This window comes from Leptonychotes weddellii, chromosome 12, assembly GCF_054177405.1.
Source record: "Leptonychotes weddellii isolate Sample4059 chromosome 12, ASM5417740v2, whole genome shotgun sequence".
In the NCBI taxonomy this organism is placed as follows: Eukaryota; Metazoa; Chordata; class Mammalia; order Carnivora; family Phocidae; genus Leptonychotes; species Leptonychotes weddellii.
The window spans coordinates 93,432,959-93,456,498 of record NC_138380.1 but is presented as its reverse complement, the minus strand read 5'-3'; the positions used below and the strand labels follow the sequence as shown (position 1 = coordinate 93,456,498).

At 52.5% G+C, this 23,540-nt stretch overlaps 1 protein-coding gene and 1 long non-coding RNA gene across 2 annotated transcripts; both read left to right on the top strand.

The window, feature by feature from the left end:
* Nucleotides 1-266: 266 nt before the first annotated feature.
* URGCP (upregulator of cell proliferation) lies at nucleotides 267-22,651 on the top strand. Its single transcript, XM_081800867.1, has 6 exons — nucleotides 267-1,009; nucleotides 9,607-9,633; nucleotides 9,947-10,017; nucleotides 17,869-17,901; nucleotides 18,103-18,141; nucleotides 19,526-22,651. The coding sequence occupies exons 1-6, from the start codon at nucleotides 1,002-1,004 to the stop codon at nucleotides 22,117-22,119; spliced, it is 2,772 nt and encodes a 923-aa protein (XP_081656993.1). The 5' UTR covers nucleotides 267-1,001; the 3' UTR covers nucleotides 22,120-22,651.
* Nucleotides 10,044-16,264, top strand: LOC145716642 (uncharacterized). Its single transcript, XR_014139466.1, has 2 exons — nucleotides 10,044-13,683; nucleotides 13,892-16,264. It is a non-coding gene; the product is annotated as an uncharacterized LOC145716642 (long non-coding RNA).
* Nucleotides 22,652-23,540: the final 889 nt, after the last annotated feature.

Below are 23,540 nucleotides of genomic sequence, written 5' to 3'. Positions count from 1 at the left end.
CTTCTCATCCACCAGACACTTATAAGTACCTAGGACTTTATTTTGTTATTCCTATCCACAAAGATGCTCCCCTAACACCATCATTTGGTGGGGAAGGAAAGGATCCGGGCCTTTGCCTTCTGGGAAGGGTTCAACTTTCCCGCCAGAGCCTGGCCTGGTCCGGATGGCTCTTCACGTTGGGTGGAGGCCCAGGGGAGGGGAGGAGAGGGGTGGGGTGGAGACACTGGGGGACCCAGACAAGGTGTGTGTCTGCTCCAGGACAAGTGCAGTGGGAGCCCTCGGCCTGCCCAGCGGCTGCTGCGGCTTCTGAAGAAGGGACGTGCTCTTGCCAGCAGGACACAGACTTTGCCCCCCCCCCCACTCCCCGTGGATCTGTGATTGCCCCACGACCACGCCAGCTACCCAGTGTGTCCCCTCAGCAGAAAACAGGAGTGCTGGGACGGGTGCTGTGGGCAAGGCCGTGCCGCCAGCCTCCATCCAGCTCGGGGAAGGGCCTCTTCCCCAGAACCATCAGGTCAGGGAATGTTCTCTGAAGCGTACATTCTGCTTGCTTCTCAGAAGAGCGTTGTCAGGCCCCGCTCCAGGTACCTCTGCCCCATCAGACAGATGAGGGAACCAAGGCCCAGGGACGCCGTTTAAGTTCAAACTTGAGGCAGACTCACCCCATTAATGACGACTGCAGTTGTGTTAAATGAACTTACTGAGGCACAGACAAAAATCTTGGTTCTGTGTTTTGTCCTGACCACAGAGGGCATGTCGTGTCTCCATGGCGCGCTCTGGGTGGAGCTGATGGAAGGATGCGCTCACACGGTTTGTTGGAGGAAGAAGCTGTATTCGCAGAGCATCTGAGGCTCGGACTGTGGTTTGACAGAGATGCCTGGAGATGGACGTAGCGCAGATGGGGCTCTCGTTTGAAGAAGGGTTCCCACTTGGGGTTCCCAGACCTACCTGCCTGGTTCACATGGGCTGCTTCTGTTAGGCTCTCTGCGTTGAGACGTTTTATGAAATTGTTAGTTGCCTTATTTTTCCTTTTTAAGATTTTATGTATTTATTTGAGAGAGAGAGGAGTGAGGGAGAGAGAGAGAGCACGAGCAGGGGTGGAGGGAGAGGGAGAAGCAGGCTCCTTGCCGAGCAGGGACCCTGATGCGGGGCTTGATCCCAGGACCCCAGGATCATGACCTGAGCCGAAGGCAGACGCTTAACCCACTGAGCCCCCCAGGCGCCCCTATTTTTCCAGGTTCCCCATGCCTGAATGACCCCAGACACTCTGAGCTCCCAGGGCCAGAGACGAGGTTCCCGGCTGATTGGGAACCGTGTTTCTCTGTACCTGAGCTGTATCTCGAGAACCAGGCCTGCAGCTTTAATTTCTGGCCGCCAGTCCTGTGTTTTCCTCTCCGTAGGCTTTGTCCTCTTTCATTACTGTTCTTTTTCAGAATTTTCCTGATTGTTATTATACACATATTTCTCCATAGAATCATCTTACCTGTTTTTCAACCTAGGTGAGTTGGTAGGAGTTTTCCCCGACGTCTCTAACCTGCTTGTCTACAGCGTGGCAGCTAGGTTTTGATTATTTTATTTGCAAATAGATCTGGAAAACTGCTGGCCACAGTGAGAGAATTTGGGAAGCTGGAGACACACAAATAGTTTCTTCACGACCGCTCCCAGGCCAGCAGCCCCAGCTGCTCGGGGTCCTGGCAGCCCTGCCCTCCCACAGCCTTCCCATCCGTCTGTTCTGTCGTTCAGCCCCACCCCGTGTCAGCGTCTCTGGTGCTGCCACCACCGGGGGCTGACCTTTGTCACCCCTCTGCTGTTTGCAGCACCAGACAGGCATGTCACCTGCACTCAGAGCACCCTCCAGAGTGGAAGCAAGTCTCGTCTGTTGCCAGGAAAGCTCAGTCTTTCCCATCCTGTCTCTGCTCGCTCGGCCCTCCCTCCCGCCGGCATGGGGCTGGTGCTCCCGGGCACCCTTCTCCAGGAGGTCCCCTCCCCCACCATCCCACAGCAGTCTTTTCCCCTGCTCCCAGGCTCAGCTCTGTTCAAAACCTGGGTAGTTGTGTCCTTCACTGAGCTATCCCAAACTCCTAGGGAAGTTCCTAGCACTGAATAAATGTGCGGGTAAATCCAGGAGAACACTGACTGCCTTATATGATCCTGCCTCACTCCTGCACATCTCTCCGGACCCTCACAGCAACCTGAGGAGGTGTGCGGGGTGGGGACGGCCAGCCTTGGCTCAGAGATCAGCACGTGTGTGTTCTGCGGGTGTGACCAGCTCTGGTGTAAGCTCCCAGAGGATCCAGCTGTGTTTTAGTGCCGCTTCCCCTTGCTCAGTGACCTACACGGCAGGAGCCCAGGACAAAGCCTGGTTGCAGGACACGCCATTCCTGTCCTGGGAAGATGCTCAGCTTGGGATGTTGCATTGACGGTTGCCCCGGGGCCCGCTGAGGGGACACCGGTGCCTGACGTGGGGGCTGTCACGGGGGCTGTGCGTCTTTCTCAGGGTGCAGGCTCCCCTGCCCTCGGTGGGGGGTTCCAGGTGCAGAAAAGCAGGAGAGCAGCAGGGAGCCCTCCCTGCACGCTCCAGCACATTTGGGGGCACCGCTGCCAGGCTGCAGAGTCCTTGCGTCCTCTGTGCTATAACGTCCGGCCTCCTCTGTGTCCCCCACTGCCGCCCCCATGCCGTGCGAGGGAGCCCTGTCGTTGGTGTTTTCTCAGCCAGGCCCGCCACTGCACGGCGAGGTGTAGACTTCAGCGTGTGTGGTCACCCCGCAGCAGTAGGACGGCCTCTGGTTTGGGCTTGGATGTTGTTTCCGGTTGAATCGCGTCCCCTCCCAAACGTGCACTGCAGTCCTAACCCCTGGCATCTGTGAATGTGACCCTCTTTGGAAGTAGGCTCTTTGCAGATGTGACTAGTTACATGAGGCCACACTGGGTTCGGTGGGCCCTCAGCCAATGACTGGTGTCCTTACAAGACTCAGAGGAGAGACACGCGAAGAGGCGGGGGCGAGTCCCGCCGTCAGGAGCCACACACACAGGCTGCGTTGGCGGCTAGAGGTGCGCTAACACAGTGGCGTGGGCTGGACGGCATGAAGACTCCGGTCGCAGTTCTGGCGGCTCGGAGTCGGAAGCGGAGGTGTGGGCCGGTGGGTGCGTCCCGGAGGCCCCGAGGGCCAGTGGGCCCCTGCCTCTCTGCTGGCTGCTGGTGGCCGCTGCCGATCCCCGGCGATCCCGGGGTTGGGGACACGGCAACTCCACTGTCCTGTATTTCTCTCCCTGCGTATCTGTCCACACTTTCCTCTTCCCACGATACCAGCTGTTGGATCAGGGACCCACCCCACCTGGTATGACCTGATCTTAATTTAAGATCTGCAAAGACCCTATTTCTAAATAAGGCCACGTTCGCTGTACCGGGGTTAGGACTTGAACATATCTTTTCGGGGGACACGTTTCAACCCACAGCACACCCAGGTTGGTTTAAAAAGGTTTAGTACTAATTCAGCGAGGCTTTCTGAGCAGTTGGCTTCAGGTTTTGTTTTGTGTCAGGGTGGTCATGGAATGAGGGGTCTAGCCAGTGCAGGGGGAGGGAGTCCCTAGGCTTTCTTGTCAGCTGGCCTCGGTGTGGGGCAGGAGGGGAAGTGGCAGGTCTTAAAAGCTGTCAGCATCAAACAGCAGAAATCAAGTCAGACTTTTTATTATCCAAAGCAGTTAACAATAGGTTGCCGGCCGCATGACGGTTAAGCGAAATCGCCCCGGTTTGTCTAGCGTCCTCCTGTTTGGGATGGTTTTCTCTGTCTTCTTGTTTTCTTGGCACCACCTGCTGAAGGAGCTGGGTTTGTCGCTGGGCATTAGCCCTGCTCACGAGGTTTGGACAGTTCATTCTGGGCACTGAAGGACACTGTCCAAGGAGGGGGCAACTCTGAGGTGGGCAGGTGTCTCTGTTGTCAGAGGGGGGTCAGCGAGCACTGAACACCCTGGCCTCTGGAATCAGAATCTCCAGGTGTAAGTAGAAAAGTTCTGCAGGTCGATCTGCTGGGCAGTTTGGAAAAAGAAAGAAAAAGGATGGATGAGGATAGTATGCTTGGCCATGTCACCTGGGAGAGATGGCCGGTGAGGCCGCTAAGTTGTCAGGGTCCTCATTTCTCCTGCAGACTCCAGGGGAGCCTTCGGAGGGTGCAAGCCAGAATGTCTGCTTACTGACTTAGCGAGAAAGAAATGCTAGACACACGGAGCTCTCAGGGCTATGGGCAGGTCACCCCTTGACTGTGTGCGGAGACCCCCCAGGTCTGGTCAGCACCGAGGCCAGGGGCCCACGCCCACCCAGGGTCTCTGTGCCCTGGCCCCGGGCAGGACCGGAGCTGGGCTTCGAGTTTGGTTCCACACCCCACGTGGGCCTCACGAGAAGACTGATCCCTCGGCAGGGTTCACTTCACCCTAAGGGAGTGAAACGGCCTCATGAAAGCCTGAAGCTAATCCTCTAGAGTCGGTGATCAGAAGGAGCGACAGCAACGTGACTGGATGAAAGGGGGAGAGGATTGGTTAATATGTTGAGTCATTTTCAAAAGCGCAAAGGCATTTTCTTGGTACTTTTCAGTATTTTATATTTGTCTTATTTTGGAGATCAGAAGCAAATACTGATGATATTAGTAGTTTTCCAAGCCTGCTTTGTGGAAGGCCCCCTGGGCGGCGTCTGGGGCCCTGGTGAGCGCACTTGGTTCCCGCTGTCTTGGCCACAGGCCGCTTAGGGGGGCTGTTACTCACAACAGGGCCGGTTGGGAGTTGGCAGATGGTCTGATTTTTATGATTCCTGTAATTACTAGCTATAATTGTTAAGTTACCTAAAATCTATCTGAGTCTTAGAAGTAATGAGCCCGAAGGGAACTAGAAGACTCATGTTTGGGTCTGGCTGTGTTTGCTCGCTGGGTGGTATTGGGCAGATCTCATGCCCTGTGTCCACCTTGCAGGATAGTTTGGGGTCTTATGCTCGTCTGCTCAGGGCGCCATCACGAGGCCCACAGGCCGGGCGACTTCAGCAACTGATGCTTGTTTCTCACCGTCCCGGAGGCTGGATGCCCCAATGGCCGTGTGGTCAGCTTTGGGTTCTCCTGAAGCCTCCGTCCCAGGCTCCTTGCTGTGTGTTCACGTGGCCGTTTCTGTGCAGATGCGGAGATAGCCAGCTCTCCACCGTGTAGTCTTGTAGGACGTCAGCAGGGCCCCAGCCTTGGGACCTCATTTACCTGGGATCACCCCCTGAGATGGTATTCTCGCCCGGGTTCTCATGTTGTGTGTGGGTGGGTTCCCTCCACACCAAGAATTCAGAGACACCAGCAGGGTGTCTGACCCTGTCCACCTGGAGACAGGCTCGGATCCCACGGGGTCAAGGTTCAGTGCTGCGGGACCCCCCTCCTGCCTGCTCCCACCCCCACTTCAGATGCTGCCATGCTTGTGGCTGATGGGCGACAGGCTGGGGGTCCCGTGAGCAGCACCAGCCTAGGATCCCAGTGGCAAGAGTCCAGGTCATCACCTGTGCATGGGGCCGACCGGCTGTAAATCAGAGGTTTCTGTGATCCCTCCTTGGGTTCCGTGAATTTGCTGGTGTGACTCACAGAACTCCAGGAAATATTTTCCTTACTAGTTGACCCATCTATTATAACAGGATGTAACTCAGGAATGGCCAGAGGGGAGCTGGGCACAGGGCGAGGTCTGTAGGAAGGGGCAAGGAGCTTCCGAGCCCTTCCAGAGCCTGCCATTCTCCCGAGATCTCATGTTCACTGACCTGGAAGCTTCAGAACCCTGTCCTCTCGGGGTTTTATGGGGGGTTCACGACACAGGCATGCGTGGTTAACTCATTGGCCATTGGTGATTGGTTCAACCTCCAGACCCTCTCCTCTGCCAGGACGCGGTGGGGGGGTACTGAAAGTTCCAACCACACGGTTGGTTCCCCAGGCAACCTGCCCCCCGCCCCCCATCCTTAGGTGCTTTCCAAAACTCACCTGTAGGAGCTGTGTGCCAGAAAGGGAGACAAAGACCAAATGTCACAGGCCCCTCTCCAAGTACGGTGATGCTGGGGGTCAGGGTTTCAGCGTCCGGGTCTGAGCGCAGTTCAGGCCACGTGAGCGTTCCAGGTGGAGCTGTCAAGCAGGCAGCATGGGACTTAGCTGAGCTTCTGCTGCCTCCTGCCAGGCTGGGCTCTGCCCGTGGCTCACAGCACAGGGACGCGATCACGTGGCGTTTGTGGACAAGGGTGACGGGCCGATTCCTATGTACACGTTTATACGCCAGCACAAGCTCAGGTCATCCCTGCGATAATGTCGCTTACGTGCTTTGCTGTGTGGGAAGGAACGGGTTGAGGTTCAGCCCCTGTCCTGGGAGCGGCCCCAAGCGCGTGTCCAGGGAGCTGTGTGCTGTGGGTGGAGGCCTGGCGACCCCCCGGGATTTTGGGTGTTGTGTGCGCGGCCGGCAGGCCAGGCTGCTTCTCTGGGGACTAGTTTTAACCTGTTGTGTTGTTGTCTATTTTTTTTTTTTTTAAAGATTTTATTTATTTATTTGACAGAGACACAGCGAGAGAGGGAACACAAGCAGGGGGAGTGGGAGAGGGAGAAGCAGGCTCCCCACGGAGCAGGGAGCCCGATGTGGGGCTCGATCCCAGGACCCTGGGATCATGACCTGAGCCGAAGGCAGATGCTTAACAACTGAGCCACCCAGGCGCCCCGTGTTGTTGTCTATTTTTAAGGGGTTTTTTCCTTACTACAAAAGCAATGAATATTTCTCATTTTTTATCAGTGTCAGAGTCCGAGCATTGCGTAGCGCTCTGCACTGGACAGGGGCTCAAAGCCACGAACACAGTGACCGCAGCGGGCAGAGGATGAGGCCCCCAAAGAACATGCTGGAAGAGCCACCGGGGGGGTCCAGAGTTTCCTCTGGGAGGGTGGATTTGATGTGTTTTACTGGAGAATTAAGGGGAGCTGGATTGCTGTGTCTGTGCAGGTCCTTCATAGAGTTCAGGGTCAGCACAGTGTTGGAAGAGGCCGCGGAGAATCTGGTCTCCTCGGGGCACCCGCATGTCTTACTGTGACCCACACCTGCTCACTGCGTCACTTTTATTGCTCTTTCAGTCTTAATCAATACAGACTTCTGCTTAAAGAAACTCAAATAGGACAAAATAAACGCATGTCCCTGCTACCCAGCGAGAAGTAACCACTATTACATTTTTACATTTTTTATTAAAATAATTTGTACCTAGAGCTCCTTATCCAGAGTCTTCTCTTTTTAATATTTTCACTCATATTCTCATTTCTCATCTCCCGCTCTCTCGCTGTTTGTGTTTCTGTACACACACACACAGACACTCACGCGCCATGTTTTTCTTTTTTTTTTTTAAGATTTTTTATTTATTCATTTGAGACACAGAGATACAGAGACAGAGAGAGAGCATGAGCAGAGAGAGAGGCAGAGGGGGAGGGAGAAGCAGGCTCCCCGCCGAGCCAGGAGCCCGACGCGGGGCTCGATCCCAGGACCCCGGGATCATGACCTGAGCCGAAGGCAGGCACTTCAGCATCTGAGCCCCCAGGCGCCCCACGCGCCGTGTTTCCTTAACCGTTAGAGAGTGTGTTGCACACGTCGCCATCCCCACACCTGCCGTGTCCTCCTGCAGAGCACTGCACCATCGCCAATGCCCAAAGCACCTGTGTCTCAGTTCTGCCCCTGCACCCCGAGGGGCCCCTTCCAGCCGGGGCTCCAGTCTGGGCTTGGGTGCCGCAGCACCCTCAGACCCTGCGTCTGGAGCAGTCCTCCCATCCTTGTCTGACCCTCGGCGACGTTCGTCCTTGGGGATCTCGGGTAACTTTACATGTTGGATTTGTCCCCGTGGTCATGGCAGGGCAGGGTGACGCTGTGCCCTCTCTCAGGGTGGGGCAGCTGGGGCACACAGGGGCTGTCTGCGTCACCCGTCCCCGATGGGATCCCCCGAGGGCCTACGTTATAATCGCTACGGCTCTTCTCCCTGGCACCTAAGGAGAAGTCCGCGAGGAGCCACGTTGAAACTGGGCACATACCTTGTTCCCTATCCACACGGTCTTCCCAGAGTTGGCACTTGTTGGCATTTCTGGCCTGAACCAATCTTCACTGAGGCTGAGATGGTTGCTGAATGCCGCTGCCCCACTGCAGCGCCCCGACACATCAGATGGTTGTAAGCAAGAGCCCTCTGCCCACACCCCAGTTTGCTTGTGTATTACCTGTATGGACTCATTCATTCCTGGCTTTCAGTGGTTTTCCACTGTATTTATCGTGTCCGTGCTCAGATGGCCCTGGACTTGCCAGTTCCCGTGTTCCGAGGCACGCCTTAGCATTGTTTTTGTTTTTGTTTTTAAATTTATTTGACAGAGAGAGAGAGACAGCGAGAGAGGGAACACAAGCAGGAGGAGCAGGGAGCCAGATCCCCAGGACCCCGGGATCATGACCTGAGCTGAAGGCAGATGCTTAACGACTGAGCCCCCCAGGCGCCCCATGCCCTAGCGTTCTTTGAGCACATCCTTATTTTCTGAAATCAGATGCTCAGACTCCTCTTGTTCTCTCTGGGCCCCGGCATCTGCCATTTCTCCAAGGAGACCTGGTGTCTTTTAGTGTGCCGTGGTGTTAAAGGGTGCTTGGTGTGCTTGTCAGTACTGTGTAGTATCTTTGGTTTTTGGCCCATTCAGTGGACGGAGCTAGGAAAGGCATGCGTGTGGATAGCAATGCACACATACATGAGCACACAAGCATGTGTGTGGAACTCGTGTGTTCACGCCACGTCTCTAGTTCCAGTGTACCTCTGGGGGTTCTTTCTCTAACTTCCTTCTTTCCATATTTTTTTGTTTTTGTTTTTTTTTAAGATTTTATTAATTTATTTGAGAGAGAGAGAGAATGAGTACAAGCAGGGGGAGTGGGAGAGGGAGAAGCAGGCTCCCGCTGAGCAGGGAGCCCGATGCGGGGCTCGATCCCAGGACCCCGGGATCATGACCTGAGCCGAAGGCAGATGCTTAACGACTGAGCCACCCAGGCGCCCCACCTTCTTTCCATATTTGTATGTCCCTTCTTCAACAGTGGAACTCTGGCTCCTGACAAAATCAACACATTTACTCATTCCTATAATAAACCTAAAATAGTTTATTCTTAAATGGACTACATTTACCAAATCCACTTAAAAGAACTCTGGATCACCCCTCCCTGCCCACACTGTTAACTTTGGATGCGCATCCTTCTAGAGCTCCTTATATACCCATAGGTGAGCACATAAATACACACGATTTCATTAAGACATCACCGCACTGTGCACACTCCTACCGTAAATATTCACATATTTCCTCCCACTAATATACACGTCATTAACCTCATTCTGTAACATCATCCAACATCTTTGTGTCCACAAAATGAGATCTATACACTATTTTCTAATGACTGCAGAGTAAGACTGTGCCGTACTTCTCTGTAATTGGACTTTGATTTTAAAGGGCAGCCATAAATAAATAAATAAATAAATAAATAAATAAATAAATAAATGGCATCCAGTTTTTCGCTATTTTATGTAAAGCTGGTATCAACATCTTTGTAACTAAATCTTAATTATTTCCTTAGGGTAGAAGTGGAATTACTGGTCAAAGGGTATGTATATTTTTATGTCTTTTTGGATGGCAATCTGTGCTCTGGCCACAGTGGTGGAGGGTGCTGCCGGTTTGTCCAGACGGGGCGCTTCTCCGTGGTGGCTGCACGTGGGAATCATCGAGGGCACTCTTGAGAGTGGTGATACCCAGGCCTGACACCTAGGTCTGGTTTCGGTGGTCCGGGCTGTGGCCAGGATTTGTAGTTTTTAAAGGCTCCCCGAGAGATTCTGATATGCAGCCAACTTGATAGGTAGATTCACGTTGTAGTATTATTTCATCATTTTAATTAGAATTTTCTTTTGCAATTATTTCAGACGTTCAGAGTTGGGAGAAGTGGCCCCAGAAATAAAAGCATCTGAGAGACGAACAGCGGTGGCCATTGCAGGTAATGTGGGGCTTGCGCCCACCCTGCAGCTCATGTGTTGGGTTCTGGATTCCAGAACGCCTGGGGCAGGCGAGCACAGGCCTCAAACATACAGAGGCTTAAGGCTGATGTTTTTCCTTTCATGAAAAGATTCCATCGCAGGGTGTTTTAAACTTCCGTCATCTATTCCAGAGGATTCAGTTTCACACCGGTGATTATCCCGCAGTTTACCAGGAACATATCGTCCCAATCCGAGCACATCATATCTGCCACCCTGGGTCTGGCGTAGGGTGACTGTGTAGTTTCTGACCCGGGCACTCCTGAGTGTTTGGTTGGGACAATAGGTATAAGCTGGAGCTGTCCCGGGCAGACTGGGGCTTGTGGTCTTCCTGGCCGTGGTTCCTGTGGGTTCAGTCTCTCTCCGTGGATCTGAGGGCCGGGTCTGTGGCTGCCCCTCATGACTTCAGCTTTAAGGGGTGGTGGCCACACTCCAGACATCTTTTCTCTTAGAAACTCATTTTGGATCTCTCATTAATTTGGTATTTCTCAAAATAAATATGTCCTATTGGATTTAATAGGGTTCTGCAAAGATAACCCCACAAAAATAGGCAAAGAAGTTGGGATTAACCAGATTTTATTTTATTTTGTTCATTTAAACAAATATTTACTGAACACTTAACGTGCGGGCATCGTAGTAGGGCACTGTGAATGTAGTAAACAGTAGTGAACAAAATGGCCCTGATCCCTCATCTCCGTGGAAGTCACGTTCTAGAAGGTAGGCCCTGGGGGGCATCAATGACCAGGTCAAATCTCGCAGCAAAATTGGGATCCAGCGGTAATTGGCCAAAGCCCTTCCGTTTCTCAGGATCTAGAACTGTGCTGTTGACTACGGTAGCCACTAGGCACACAATGCAAACTTAAACAATATTAAAAATTGCATTGCTGAGTCACCCTGGCCGTATTTCAGGTGCTGAGGAGCCACACAGCCAAGGGGTGCTCGTTGGATGGTGCAGATGGAGACCATTTCCTTTCTCACAGGCAGTTCTGTTGGAATTAGAGTGTTGCTCTAGAGAGACTGGGAAGACAGCTGGGGTGGGCTCAGGGGAGGGAATCACCTCCCTGGGTGCCTGCTGTGACCAGGGGGTTAGTTATCAGTGGTCCTTTGTTCCATTTGGGGAAACTGAGGCTCAGAGACACTCTGGTACTTCCCCAGAGTTCCATCTTTATTATCTCTCCAGTGAAGAAGCCGCCCATAATTATTTTTTAAAAATTTCCTCCTTGAGCTATGTGACTTCCTCTTAAGCATGTTTCATTAATAAGACTGAAAGCAAACTTTTCAACTTACAGGATTTAAAAAAAAGTTGTATCGAAGCTTGATATACCTGTGAAAAAGTGCCCATTTTACCAGTGTGTAGCTTGACATATTTTCACAAGGAGGAATGGACCTATTTTGAGCAGCATCCAGACGAAGGAGCCAAACTCGTCTTTCCCCCCAGTAGCCCTCCCCCACCTGCCTCTGCCAGGGATAACCATGCTCCCCTTTCTGAAAGCATAGATCAGTTGTGCTATGTATTGTCCTCCTACAGAGTTCATGTACCTTATCTCAAGTCTGTGGATGCTAATTACTTCAGAGCTCATTCTTTTTTTTTAAAGATTTTATTTATTTATTTGACAGAGAGAGACTCAGTGAGAGAGGGAACACAGGCAGGGGGAGTGGGAGAGGGAGGAGCAGGCTTCCCGCCGAGCAGGGAGCCCGATGCAGGGCTCGATCCCAGGACCCTGGGATCATGACCTGAGCCGAAGGCAGACGCTTAACGACTGAGACACCCAGGTGCCCCTTTCATAGCTCATTCTTTAAAATAAATTTTAGAAAACTATTTAAAGAGGATTCTGGGAAGATGGCAGAGTGGAAAGCACCAGGAATCCGTCTCCCAGCTTGGACAGTTGCACTGGCCGGATCTTTCCATGAACTGTCCTGTACCTCTGGAGTCGGAGGTTTGCAACTTCCAGGGGAAGACTTGCAGAATAAATTTCCAGCTAACTTGGTCCGTTTCACCTGTTAGCACTGTAGCAGCTCCCTGTCTTCCGTTCCCAGATGAGCGGCAGGCACCAGCCAGAGGGGGCAGAAGGAACCCTGTCCGAGTACCGGGGTCTCTGCTGTGCCAGTTACCGCTTCTGATCACAGAGGTGCAGACACAGAGGCGGGTGGCCACTGCTGTGCCATTGTCACCCTTTGCTCATTGTTGCCAGCCCCTCCCCCTCAGCTGAAGTGACTTCCAGGGGATTTCAAGGCCAGCATCCTTCCTCCCATTAACTTTTTGCTCTTTCCCCTTTGGGGAGGCAAACATTAAAGACTAGGACATTCAAAACAACTGCATATATGGGAAAATTAGAAAGTAATTGTGTGTTCCCAAAGAAAGTCTCAGAGAAGACCTCAGAGGACCTAAACTGTACACCTCAGTTTGATCCTGGCCACAGAGATAGCCTACAACAATCAGCAAACAAAAAACATAGCAAAAAGCAGCAAACCCTGGGAAGGGTGGGAGGAATCTGATTTCCAGAGTAACCACATTATTAGATTCAGATGTCCAGTGTGCAACAAAGAAAATGACAGGGTATACAGGAATAGGGAAGTATGACCCGTTCAAGGAAAAAAAATAATTGAACAAAACTGTCTCGGAAAAGACACGGTAGCAGATGTATTAGATGAAGACTTTAAGACAGTAAAGATGCTGAAAAATCTAAAGGAAGATGCAGAGAAAGGCAAGAACGTGATGTGTGAACCAAACAGTGATATCAGTAAAGAGCTAGAAAGCCTAAGGAACCAAAGGAATAGTACAGTAACCAGAATGAAAACTTCACTCATGGGGTTCAAAAGCAGACTGAGGAGGTGGAAGAAAGAATCGGTGAACTTAAAGACGGGACAATGGAATATATGGAGGCTGAGGACCAGAAAGAGGAAAGATGGAAGAAAAGCGAACAGAGCCTAGGACACCTATGGGATGCCATCAGTAGGTACTTGTGGGCGTCCCAGAAAGAGGAGAGAGAGAAGGAGAAAGGAGCAAGAGAAGATTTGAAGAAATAATGGCTGAGAACTTCTTAAAGAGATATGACTATAAAGTCCAAGAAGCTCAACAGACTCCAAGTAAGATGAATTTGAAGAGACCCACATGGAGACATGTTGTAATTAAACTTCCAAAAGACAAAGAACGAGTCTTGAAAGCAGCAGCGAAGCAGATCATCCATACACGGGGTCCTCCGAGATTGTCTCTCGATTCCTCATCAGAAACTTCAGAGGCCAGAAGACAGTGGGCAGATGTATTTAAAGTGCTAAAAGAAAGAAGAAATTGTGAGCTAAGAATCCTATATCCAGCAAATCTGTCCTTCCAAAGTGAGGGAGAAACAAACATTCCCAGGGAGTAAAAGCTGAGTTGATGACCACTACACCTGCAGGAGATGCGCCAGGGAGTCCTGTGGGTGGAAAGAAAGGGCACTAGACAGGGACTTGAAGCTGTATTGAGAAGTAATGATCTCAGTAAAGGTAAATACCTGGGCAGTTCTAACAGCTAATTTAGCAATTTTAATGATGGTCCGTAACTGTACTTTCTGATTTTTTCATGATTTAAGAGACTAACAGTTAAAGAAAAAACAAAAAATGTAAATCCAGTATCACTGTAACTTTGGTTTGTAACTCCAAATCTTGTTTTTTTTAAAGATTTTTAAAATTTATTTATTTTGAGAGAGAGAATGAGAGACAGAGAGCATGAGAGGGAGGAGGGTCAGAGGGAGAAGCAGACTCCCTGCTGAGCAGGGAGCCCGATGCGGGACTCGATCCCGGGACTCCAGGATCATGACCTGAGCCGAAGGCAGTCGCTTAACCAACTGAGCCACCCAGGCGCCCAAAATCTTGTTTTTTGTAACTTCTGAGACTTAATGCATTTGAAAGAATTATTAGTTTATGTTCTGGGGCACTCAGTGTATGAAGATGTGATTTTGTGGTATCAACACACAGAGAGAGGTGGGGATAGAATGTAAAGGGAGAGAGTTTTTGTATGTAAATAGGGCATACAGGAAACAAATAGCACAATGACAGAAGTAAGTGCCTTCTTATCAGTGATTACTTTAAATGTAAAGGGATTACAGTCTCTAGTGAAAAGACAGAGATGGGCAGAATGGATAAAAACAGGACCCAGTTATATGCTGTCTACATGAGACTCACTCGACATCCAAAGATACAAACAGGTTGAGAGTGTAAGGACGGAGAAGGATCCTCTATGCGGACAGTAACCAGTGGGTAGCAGGAGTGGCTGTGTTAATATCAGGCAGAAGAGTCCACATAAAAAAGGTTACGAGAGACAGACAAGGACATTATATATTCATAGAGGTCTCAATACAGTGAGAAGATATAATTAAACATTCACACATCCAACGACAGACCATCAAAATATTTGAAACAAAAACTGATAGAATTGAAGGGAGAAATAGACAGCTCTACAGCATTAGTTGGGAACATTAATACCCCACTCACAATAATGGATAGAACAACCAGACAGAAGACAAGAAAGGAAATAGAGGATTTAAACAACACAGTAAACCGTCCTCATCTAAGAGACACACAGAACACTTCACCCAGGCACACACATTCTTCTCAAGTGTACACTTGACGTGGACATGGGACATTACTACCGATTCTACAGAAATAAAACGGATTATAAGAGAGTACTGTGAACAACTGTATGCCAAAAAATTGCTTAGCCTGGATGAAAAGGACAAATTCCTAGGAACACAAAATCTACCAAGACTGAATCACAAAGAAATGAGCAATCTGAATAAACCTGTAAAAAGTCTCCAGACAAGGAAGAACCCTGGTCCTGAAGGCTTCACTGGTGAATTCGACAAATATTTCAAGAACTACTTCTCAAACTTTTTCAAACAACTAAAACGAGGGAAAACTTCCTACCTCATTCTTGGGGCCAGCACAACCCTGATAACCAAAGTCAGACAAAGAAAAGGAAACTATAGACCAGTATCCTTTAGGATCATTGATGTAAAAATCCTCAGTGGTGTCAACAAAATGAAGGGGAAAATGATGATCTCAGTCGACGTAGAAAAAGCATTTGACAAAATTCCCTACCGTTTCTTGATAAAAACGCTCTACGAAGTAGGAGTAGATGGAAACCACCTCCACATGATAAAAACCATACATGGACAACCCACAGCAAACGTCATACTCAGTGGTGCGAGACTGAGCTTCTCCTTTAAGATCAGGAACAAGACGGGAAGGCTCACGTCACTGCTCGCATCCAGCCTCGCACTGGAAGTCCCAGCCAGAGCAGCTGGGGGAGAAGAAGAAATAAAAGGCATCGAAACTGGAAAGGAAGAGGTAAAATGATCTGTTTGCAGATGATGTCATCTTGTGTGTAGAAAATCCTAAAGATTTCACAAAAAACTGTTAGAACTAATAAATAAATTCAGCCAAGCAGAAGGATACAAAGCCAACACCGAAAAATCAGTTACATTTCTATACATGAGTAGTGAGCACATGGAAGAGGAAATCACAAAACCTTTCCATTTACAGTAGCATTGAAAAGAATAAGATACTTAAGAATTAACCAAGGAGGTGAAAGAATTATACAACAAAACTACAAAAGATTGCTGTGGAAATTAAAGAAGACATAAATAAATGGAAACACATCCCATGTCCATGGATGGGAAGGCTTAATATCATTAAAATGTATCACCCAAAGTGATGTGCAGGTTGATTGCACTCCCTATCAAAAAGCCAATGACATTTTGCAGAAAAGGAAAAACCCATCCTCATATGGAATCTTAAGGGCCAGTTAATAGCCAAGACAGTCTTGAGGAAGAACAGAACTACTACAGAGCTACAACAGTCAAGACAGTGTGGTCCTGGCATCAAGACACACATCTAGACCAGAGAAATAGCCCAGAAATAAACCCTCCTGTGTGTGGTCAGGTGATTTTTGTCAAGCGTGCCAAGAACATTCACTGGGTACAAGACAATCTTTTCAACACATGGTGTTGGGAAAGCTGGACATTCACATGCGAAATAATGAAGTCAGACCCTTACCCAACACTGTATACAAAAGTTAGCTCAAAACGGATCAGTGTCATCCTAAATTCAAGATCTAAAACAATAAAACGCTTGGAAGAAAACATGGGGCAAAAGCTTCACGCATTTGGGTGTGGCAGCGATTTCCTGGAGGTGACACCGCAGACAAAGTTGACAAGAACAAAATGAGACAAATGGGACCACGTGAAAAGTTTAACATTTTGGGCCTTGGAGGACACTCTCCATGGGACATAAAGGGCAGCCGCAGAATGGGAGACAGTATTTACAAACCATGCGTCTGACAAGGGATTAATATCCAGAATATCTGGAGAGCTCCTAAAACTCCACAACCAAACCAATGCGATTTACAAATGGGCAAAGGACTTGAGCGGACACTTCTCCAAAGAAAGTGTATGAATGGGCGGTGAGCACTTGCAAAGCTGCTCAGCATCACTGGCCACTAGGGACATGCAAACACGAACCACAGTCCCACCAGCACTCAGCCCCACTGCACGGCCACTGTCACACAGAGAGAGACCGAGAGCAAGTGCTGGTGAGGACCCTTCTGCCACGTCCCTGCCTGAAAGCCTGCTGCCTTCTCCGCTGCCCACCGGTGCCGACCCAGGCTCCCAGCCGTCTCCGCCCGTGGGCCACTAGGCTCTCCTGCCCCTCGGTGGCTCCTGCAGGTCAAGAGGCGGGCCCTCTGGCCACGGTGGGCCTCCTTGCTGTCATCTGTAATCTGTCCAGTCCAATCAGAGCTGTGTCCCATCCCTAACAAAGCGAGGCCCCAGCCTCTGTGGGTCTGAGGTTTACTCCTTGATCCCTGCTCACAGCTGCTCTGAGTCACCTCCAGCCCATTCCGCACTTTTCTCCGTGTCTTGTCCCCTCCTTTAACTGCTGTATTTTCTCGGAGGGCATTTTGAATTCCTTGGAAAAATTCTTCTGATGTCTTTTATCCACTTTGGATAAAATAATCTTTTGATTGCTCAACGCTGCGGTTTGACATGTGTGAATCATTTCTCATGATTTCCTGTTTCTCTTCCCTGCTCTTCATGTCTGTCTCCAGAGACACCGTCAAAAAAGACTGAAACGTCACGTTTATCTACCTAACTATACGGAAATCATGAGGGGAGTTAATCTGAAAATATCAGAATCTTTTTTCAATTCATAAGCTTTAAAAAATGTAATTTTAATTTTGGATTAGATGATAATCTTACTTGGATCAGAGCACAGAACAATAAAAAAGTGCACAATGGGGCAGCTGGGTGGCTAGGTCAGTTGAGCGTCCAACTCTTGATTTTGGCTCAGGTCATGATCTCAGGGTCCTGGGATCGAGCCCCACATCGGACTCCATGCTCAGCACAGAGCCTTGCTTGTCCCTCTCCCTCTGCTCCTCCCCTGCTCTCTCTCTATCTGTCCCTCAAATAAATAAATAAGTAATCTTTAAAAAAAATAAAAATGATGTTTGTAGAAGGTAATCTTGAAATTGAGCCAAGGAATTTACAATTGACTTATGTTTTAAATAGTTTCTAAAATCAAAGATTAATCTATATAAATTTCATGAACTTATTTGTATTTTATTCTCAGAAACTTCAGTAAATTCTTCCAAGAATATATCCTAGAGCAAATCACTATCTTGTATGTAGCTACCACTACTCTGTGTCATATTTGGGTTTGGAAAACAGAAATTTACATAGGAAGAACTGAAGGCAATCCCAGCACTAAAAATAAACACGAGACTTTTGGTAGAAAGGTCCGAACTTACTGACGAAAGTCAACATATGTGTGCTTTCTTCCAGATTTGGAATGGAGAGACATGGACCCAGATGACTGTGAGTTTGGTTGTGGCGGTGGAGACAGCAGGGTTGGGATCGGCCTGGGGACGGGCGCATCAAGTGGGGCATGACTGGGATTTTATATTGTGAGCAGTTAGAAGTTACTGTCTTAGAAGAAGGAGGTTCCCAGTTTAGCCTAACTTGTGTTGATCTAAGGCGCTGATTTGACTGACACCTCATTTTCCTTTGCTTTTGTAGATGGTACAAATGAGGCCCAGGACAGTGACTTCCCAGCAGGTACGCATTTTCCCCGCTCCGGCTCCCTGTCCCATCGCAGGAGGACCCGGCTGTGTGAGAGCCCCTCTTGCCCCTGGCCCTGGATGGCGACCGAGACAGAGACTAGCAGGGGCAAGCGCAGGACTCTTATTTTTGACGAGTTCCCAAAGTAATTCTAAAAGCTCAGGCGGGTTTGGGAAGCCATCCTGCCGCGGGCCCCACACCGGGTGGGGGTGCACGGGAGGTTTCTTGCTCTTGCTTTTCCCCAGCGCATTTCACTGCCTGCTGCTTAAAGGACGAAACCAGTTGTTCATGTCTGGGTAAGAGAATCCACACCCCTGTTCATTCAGGCAATACCCAGAAACCTGAGCCGCAGTGTGAAGGGTTTCTGCCCCCTGTGTCCCCCTGCAGTTCTTTTGTTTCTGCAGTAAGTTCCACAGCCCTGTGCCCAGCGGAATGGGCTACCTGCAGGGCCCTCGGGGGAGGAGACACCTGTGCCCCAGGGCTGGGTCCCGCTGTGGGGCTGTCCCCAACTGCTCGGCACCTGTGACTCGGGGCTGGGTCCCGCTGGGGGGCTGTCCCCCACTGCTCTCTGGTTTATGTGAACACGCAGCTTCATGATGGAGGAGATCCTGGAACTCAGTGGGATTTGCATTGTTCATGTAGTTCACACTGAAATCATACTAATTATATGCAGTAGGACAATTGGTGACACCTCACGGCCAAGGACAGGGATGGTGGGCAAAACCTAGTGCTCGTAAGAATTCATATTGCATTGGACAATGGTGGAAGGCCTGAACAAGTGCAGGCTTCTGATCATCGCTACCAAATAGGTTGCCAGGGTAACACTGAAAACCATGTGATTGGCTTCAGATTTGCAAAATGGTTGTGTAGCTATGATTTCTGTGACTGGATTTAGTAACAACTTCCTGTTTCCTTTAAAAATCCTCCCCGTTTATTTGTAAAAAAGAGGAGAACGTTACCTAGAAAGTCCGAGTGACTCGGGGACTGTGTCCCCTGTGGAAAATTCCTGCTGTGCCCAGGAGGTGGGGACAGGCCACGGGGTCACGTGGAGGGGCGTGTGGCCCACGTGCAGGTGCACGGCTGTGCACACTACACAGTTACGGTGGGTCCAGCCTAGCTGGGTCCCGTGGGTTTCAAGAGGAACCAGGCGTGTGGACCTTTTCACGGCATCGCCCAGGCCTCAAACGTGGCCCTGGGTGTCCTCTTCTCTCTCCTTTCTAACGTCGCGCGTGTCTGGCTGTGTTGGCCCCTGTTGGTCTCAGGCAGGAGCAGGGCGCGCACACCCCGCTTTCTGAAGGAGGAGAGGCCGTCTCCCTCCCCACCTCCCGCTGGGGCCCCTGACTCGCAGGGTGAGCACTGACGTCTTCTTTTCCCCCCGTAGTGGAGAGGAGCAGGCTGCAGGAAATGCTGTCTCTTTTGGGGCTGGAGACCTACCAGGCCCAGAAGCTCAGCCTCCAGGACTCCCTGCAGATCAGCAGTGACAGCATGAGGAACTGGGCCCCTCAAGCTCCCAAGGATTTGCCCTGGAATTTCCTCAGGAAGCTGCAGGCCCTCAACGCTGAAGCCAGGAACACCACCATGGTGCTGGACGCGCCCCCGGACGCCAGGCCCGCGGAGAAGGAGAGCCAGATGGAAGAGGAGATCATCTACTGGGACGCGGCCGACGACATCTCCGCGGACATCTATTCCTTCTCTGAGCTGCCAACGCCCGACACGCCCGTGAACCCCTTGGACCTCCTCTGTGCCCTTCTGCTGTCCTCGGACAGTTTCCTACAACAAGAAATCGTGCAGAAAATGTCCCTCTGCCAGTTTGCACTCCCCCTCGTCCTGCCCGACTCGGAGAACCACCACCACACGTTTCTGCTATGGGCCCTGAGGGGCGTCATGCGGACGTGGTGGGCACAGCCCCCACGGGGGGTGGGCAGCCTCCGAGAAGACAGTGCGGTGCTGTCACGGGCGCCCGCCTTCGCCTTCGTGCGCATGGAGGTCAGCAGCAACTCCAAGTCCCAGCTCCTCAACGCCGTGCTCAGCCCAGGCCACAGGCCGCGGGACTGCTTCTGGCACCGCGATCTGAACGTGGGCACCAACCCTCGGGAGATCGCAGACGGGCTGGTGGAAGCCTCCTGGTTTCTTCCCAGTGGCAGGGAGGACCTGGACATTTTCCCCGAGCCCGTGGCCTTTCTGAACCTGAGAGGTGACATCGGGTCTCACTGGCTGCAGTTTAAGCTGTTGACCGAAGTGTCGTCCGCCGTGTTCATTTTGACTGACAACATCAGCAAGAAGGAGTACAAGCTGTTGTACTCCATGAAGGGGTCGGCCACGAGATACTACTTCATCTTGAGCCCGTACCGCGGGAAGCGGAACACGAACCTGCGGTTCCTCAACAGGCTCATCCCGGTGCTGAAGATGGACCACTCGCACGTCCTGGTGAAGGTCAGCAGCACCGACAGCGCGGGCTTCGTGCGCAGGGTCCGCTCCATCGTGGCTCACGTGGCCCGGTCCCCTTGCAGGAGGCTGTCTCTGGAGGAAATGGCCCACGCGGCGCGTAAGCTGGGGCTGCGGGTGGACGAGGACTGCGAGGAGTGTCAGCAGGCCAAGGACCGGATGGAGCGCATCACCAGGAAAATCAAAGACTTGGATGCCTACCGCAGGGACGAGCTGAGGCTGCAGGGGGACCCGTGGAGGAAGGTGGCCCAGGTGGAGAAGGAGCTGTGCCAGGCCCAGTGGGCCGGGGACCCTCTGGACAAGGGCAGGGCCGAGCTGAGGCACAGGCTGCTGGAACTGCGGGCACAGCAGAACGGCCACGAGCCCGCCGGGGGGGTGCAGGAGTTCATCACGGGCATCAGCGGCCCCTCCCTGGGCGAGAAGCAGTACTTCCTGAGGTGGATGGAGTGGGGGCTGGCCCGGGTGGCCCAGCCGAGGCCGAGACAGCCCCCGGAGACCACTCTCACGCTGAGACCGAAACACTGTGGGGTCGTGGACTTCAGCGAGCTGCTCCGGCCAGAGCCCCTGGGGGTGGAGCACTTCCTGCGGGAGATGGGACAGTTTTATGAGGCAGAGAGCTGCCTCGTGGAGGCAGGGAAGCTGCCGGCCGGCCAGAGGCGCTTTGCCCACTTCCCAGGCTTGGCCTTGGAGCTGCTGCTGAAGGGGCTTCCCTTGGAGCTGATTGACGGGAGCACGCTAAGCACCCCCCTGCGCTGGGTCACGGGGCTCCTCAAGGAGCTGCACGTGCGCCTGGAGCGGAGGTCGAGACTGGTGGTCCTGTCGGCGCTGGGCGTGCCGGGCACGGGCAAGTCCACGCTTCTCAACACCATGTTTGGGCTGCGCTTTGCCACGGGGCGGGGATGTGGGCCTCGAGGGGCCTTCATGCAGCTCGTCACGGTGGCCGAGAGCTTCAGCCAGGACCTGGGCTGTGACCACATCCTGGTGATAGACTCTGGGGGCCTCATAGGCGGGGCCCTGGCCTCGGCCGGGGAGAGGTTCGAGCTGGAGGCCTCCCTGGCCACGTTGCTCATGGGGCTGAGCAACGTCACCGTGGTCAGCTTAGCCGAGACCAGGGACATACCACCGGCCATTCTGCACGCGTTCCTGAGGTTGGAAAAAACGGGGCACATGCCCAACTATCAGTTTGTGTACCAGAACGTTCATGACGCGTGTGCCCCCGGCCCCAGGCCGAGAGAGAGGAGGCTGCTCCTGGATCCGCCCGGTGACGTGAGCAGAGCCGTTGCGCAAATGGAGAAGCAGGGCGGCGGCATCCGGACGCTGGCGGACCTGGCCTTTTGTGACCCCGAGAAGCAGCATGTCTGGCACATCCCTGGCCTGTGGCACGGGGTGCCTCCCATGGCCGCGGTGAGCTTGGGGTACAGCGAGGCCATTTTTGAGTTGAAGAGATGCCTGTTGGAAAACATCAGGAATGGCCTGTCCAACCAGAACAAAAACATCCAGCAGCTCATTGAGCTGGTCAGACGGCTCTGAGTGTCTAGAGGGTGGCCCGTTCCAGGGGCGGTGTCCTCCCGGGGCCGAGCCCGGCGCCTGAGCGGGGCTGGCGGCTGACCGGTGTGAGAAGGGAGAAAGCGAAAGCCAGGGGGTCTGGGGTTTCCTGCCCAGTGCTGAGAAAGGAGGTGACCGCGCAGACCAGGTCGGAGATGCTCTCAGGAGCAGAGTGGCCCTGGGGGGCGGCGCGGGGACTCAGCAGTGATTCACTCTGTGTCCGGGCTCCCTCTCTGGGCCCCCCGAGCGCAGCCGGGACGCTGCCCCGAGGACGCGGGGGGCAGGTCTCCGGCGACCCCGTCCTGCCGGTTCGACTGTCCTGTCCCCCGCACAGCCGTCTGTTTACACCTCCACCACCCTCAGCCGAGCGCATCCCTCCTGCCCTGCGCCCGCGTCTGCCCCGCCCCAGACTGTGACCTCCTTGAAGGGAGGGTTGTGTGTGACCTGGCTCTGTCCCCTGGGGCCTGGCTCAGGGCCTGGCGCACTGTAGACACTTAATAAATGTTTGTTAAAAGAATGGAATGAATGAATGTGCAAATGACGGTGACAGGCAGGTTCCTCTCTGCCTTGATTTTCCTGTTTCCTCAAAGAGGATCAGTGTCTGAGGACTGAAGGTCAGGAATGGCGGACGCCCAAGAGAAGCGTCTCACAAATGCCCCACTGTCCCCCGTCTTTAAGCAGAGCTCTACCCTGCAGGCTGTTCCTGGGAGCGGGACTCGGTGTCTTCGCAGTCATGCGGGGCATGACCGTGGCCATCCCATTGCCACCAGAAGGGAGGCCTAGAGCAGTGAAGCCCCCGCCCACACAGCTCGGTGGGGTGGGGGCTAAAAATGGGCAGGCTCTGGCCCACGGCTCATCCCCAGACCCCCACAGCTGCCAGGCCCACCCCAGCCGGACCCTGGCGTGCCCTGCATCTCACTTCAGGCCTGTGGGGCCAGGCTCCCTCCCTGACGGCATCTGTGGCCACTGGCCACGTGTGAGCTCCCCCGCTGTGGATGCTGTGACAGAATCCTGGCCTGTGCTGGTCCTCCACTGCGGCCGGGGGCACCCTGGGGTCCCTGGAACCCAACCCCAGCTCTTTGAGCTCTGGGAACCTGCTGCTTAGGCCTTGGGGGCTCCTTCCCTCTGTATGTTGTGACTTTGGGGAAACCGGGCCCTCCCTCCCCGCCCCGTGGTGACTAGAAGCCCCTCGGTGTTCCTTGTCCCCCTCTTGCCGGACTCGGCAAGGCAGACCTCTGGATGGGAACCCTTTCTTGAACCGCAAGCCCCTGGGCCCCTTTCCTGGAGCCCCAGGCCGCTACAGCTGAGGTGCCCCTGATATTCAGCGTTGCTCCTGCATCCTGGGAGCCTGGCTCTGGATGCACAAGATGGAGGCTGAAAGCAGTACTGGGACTCAGAAAACCTGA

Excerpts from the sequence above, each read along its gene's own strand:
- URGCP (XM_081800867.1), top strand. Across the intron at positions 17,902-18,102 it reads AGACATGGACCCAGATGACT|ATGGTACAAATGAGGCCCAG; the intron begins GTGAGTTTGGTT and ends TTGCTTTTGTAG. Across the intron at positions 18,142-19,525 it reads GGACAGTGACTTCCCAGCAG|TGGAGAGGAGCAGGCTGCAG; the intron begins GTACGCATTTTC and ends TTCCCCCCGTAG.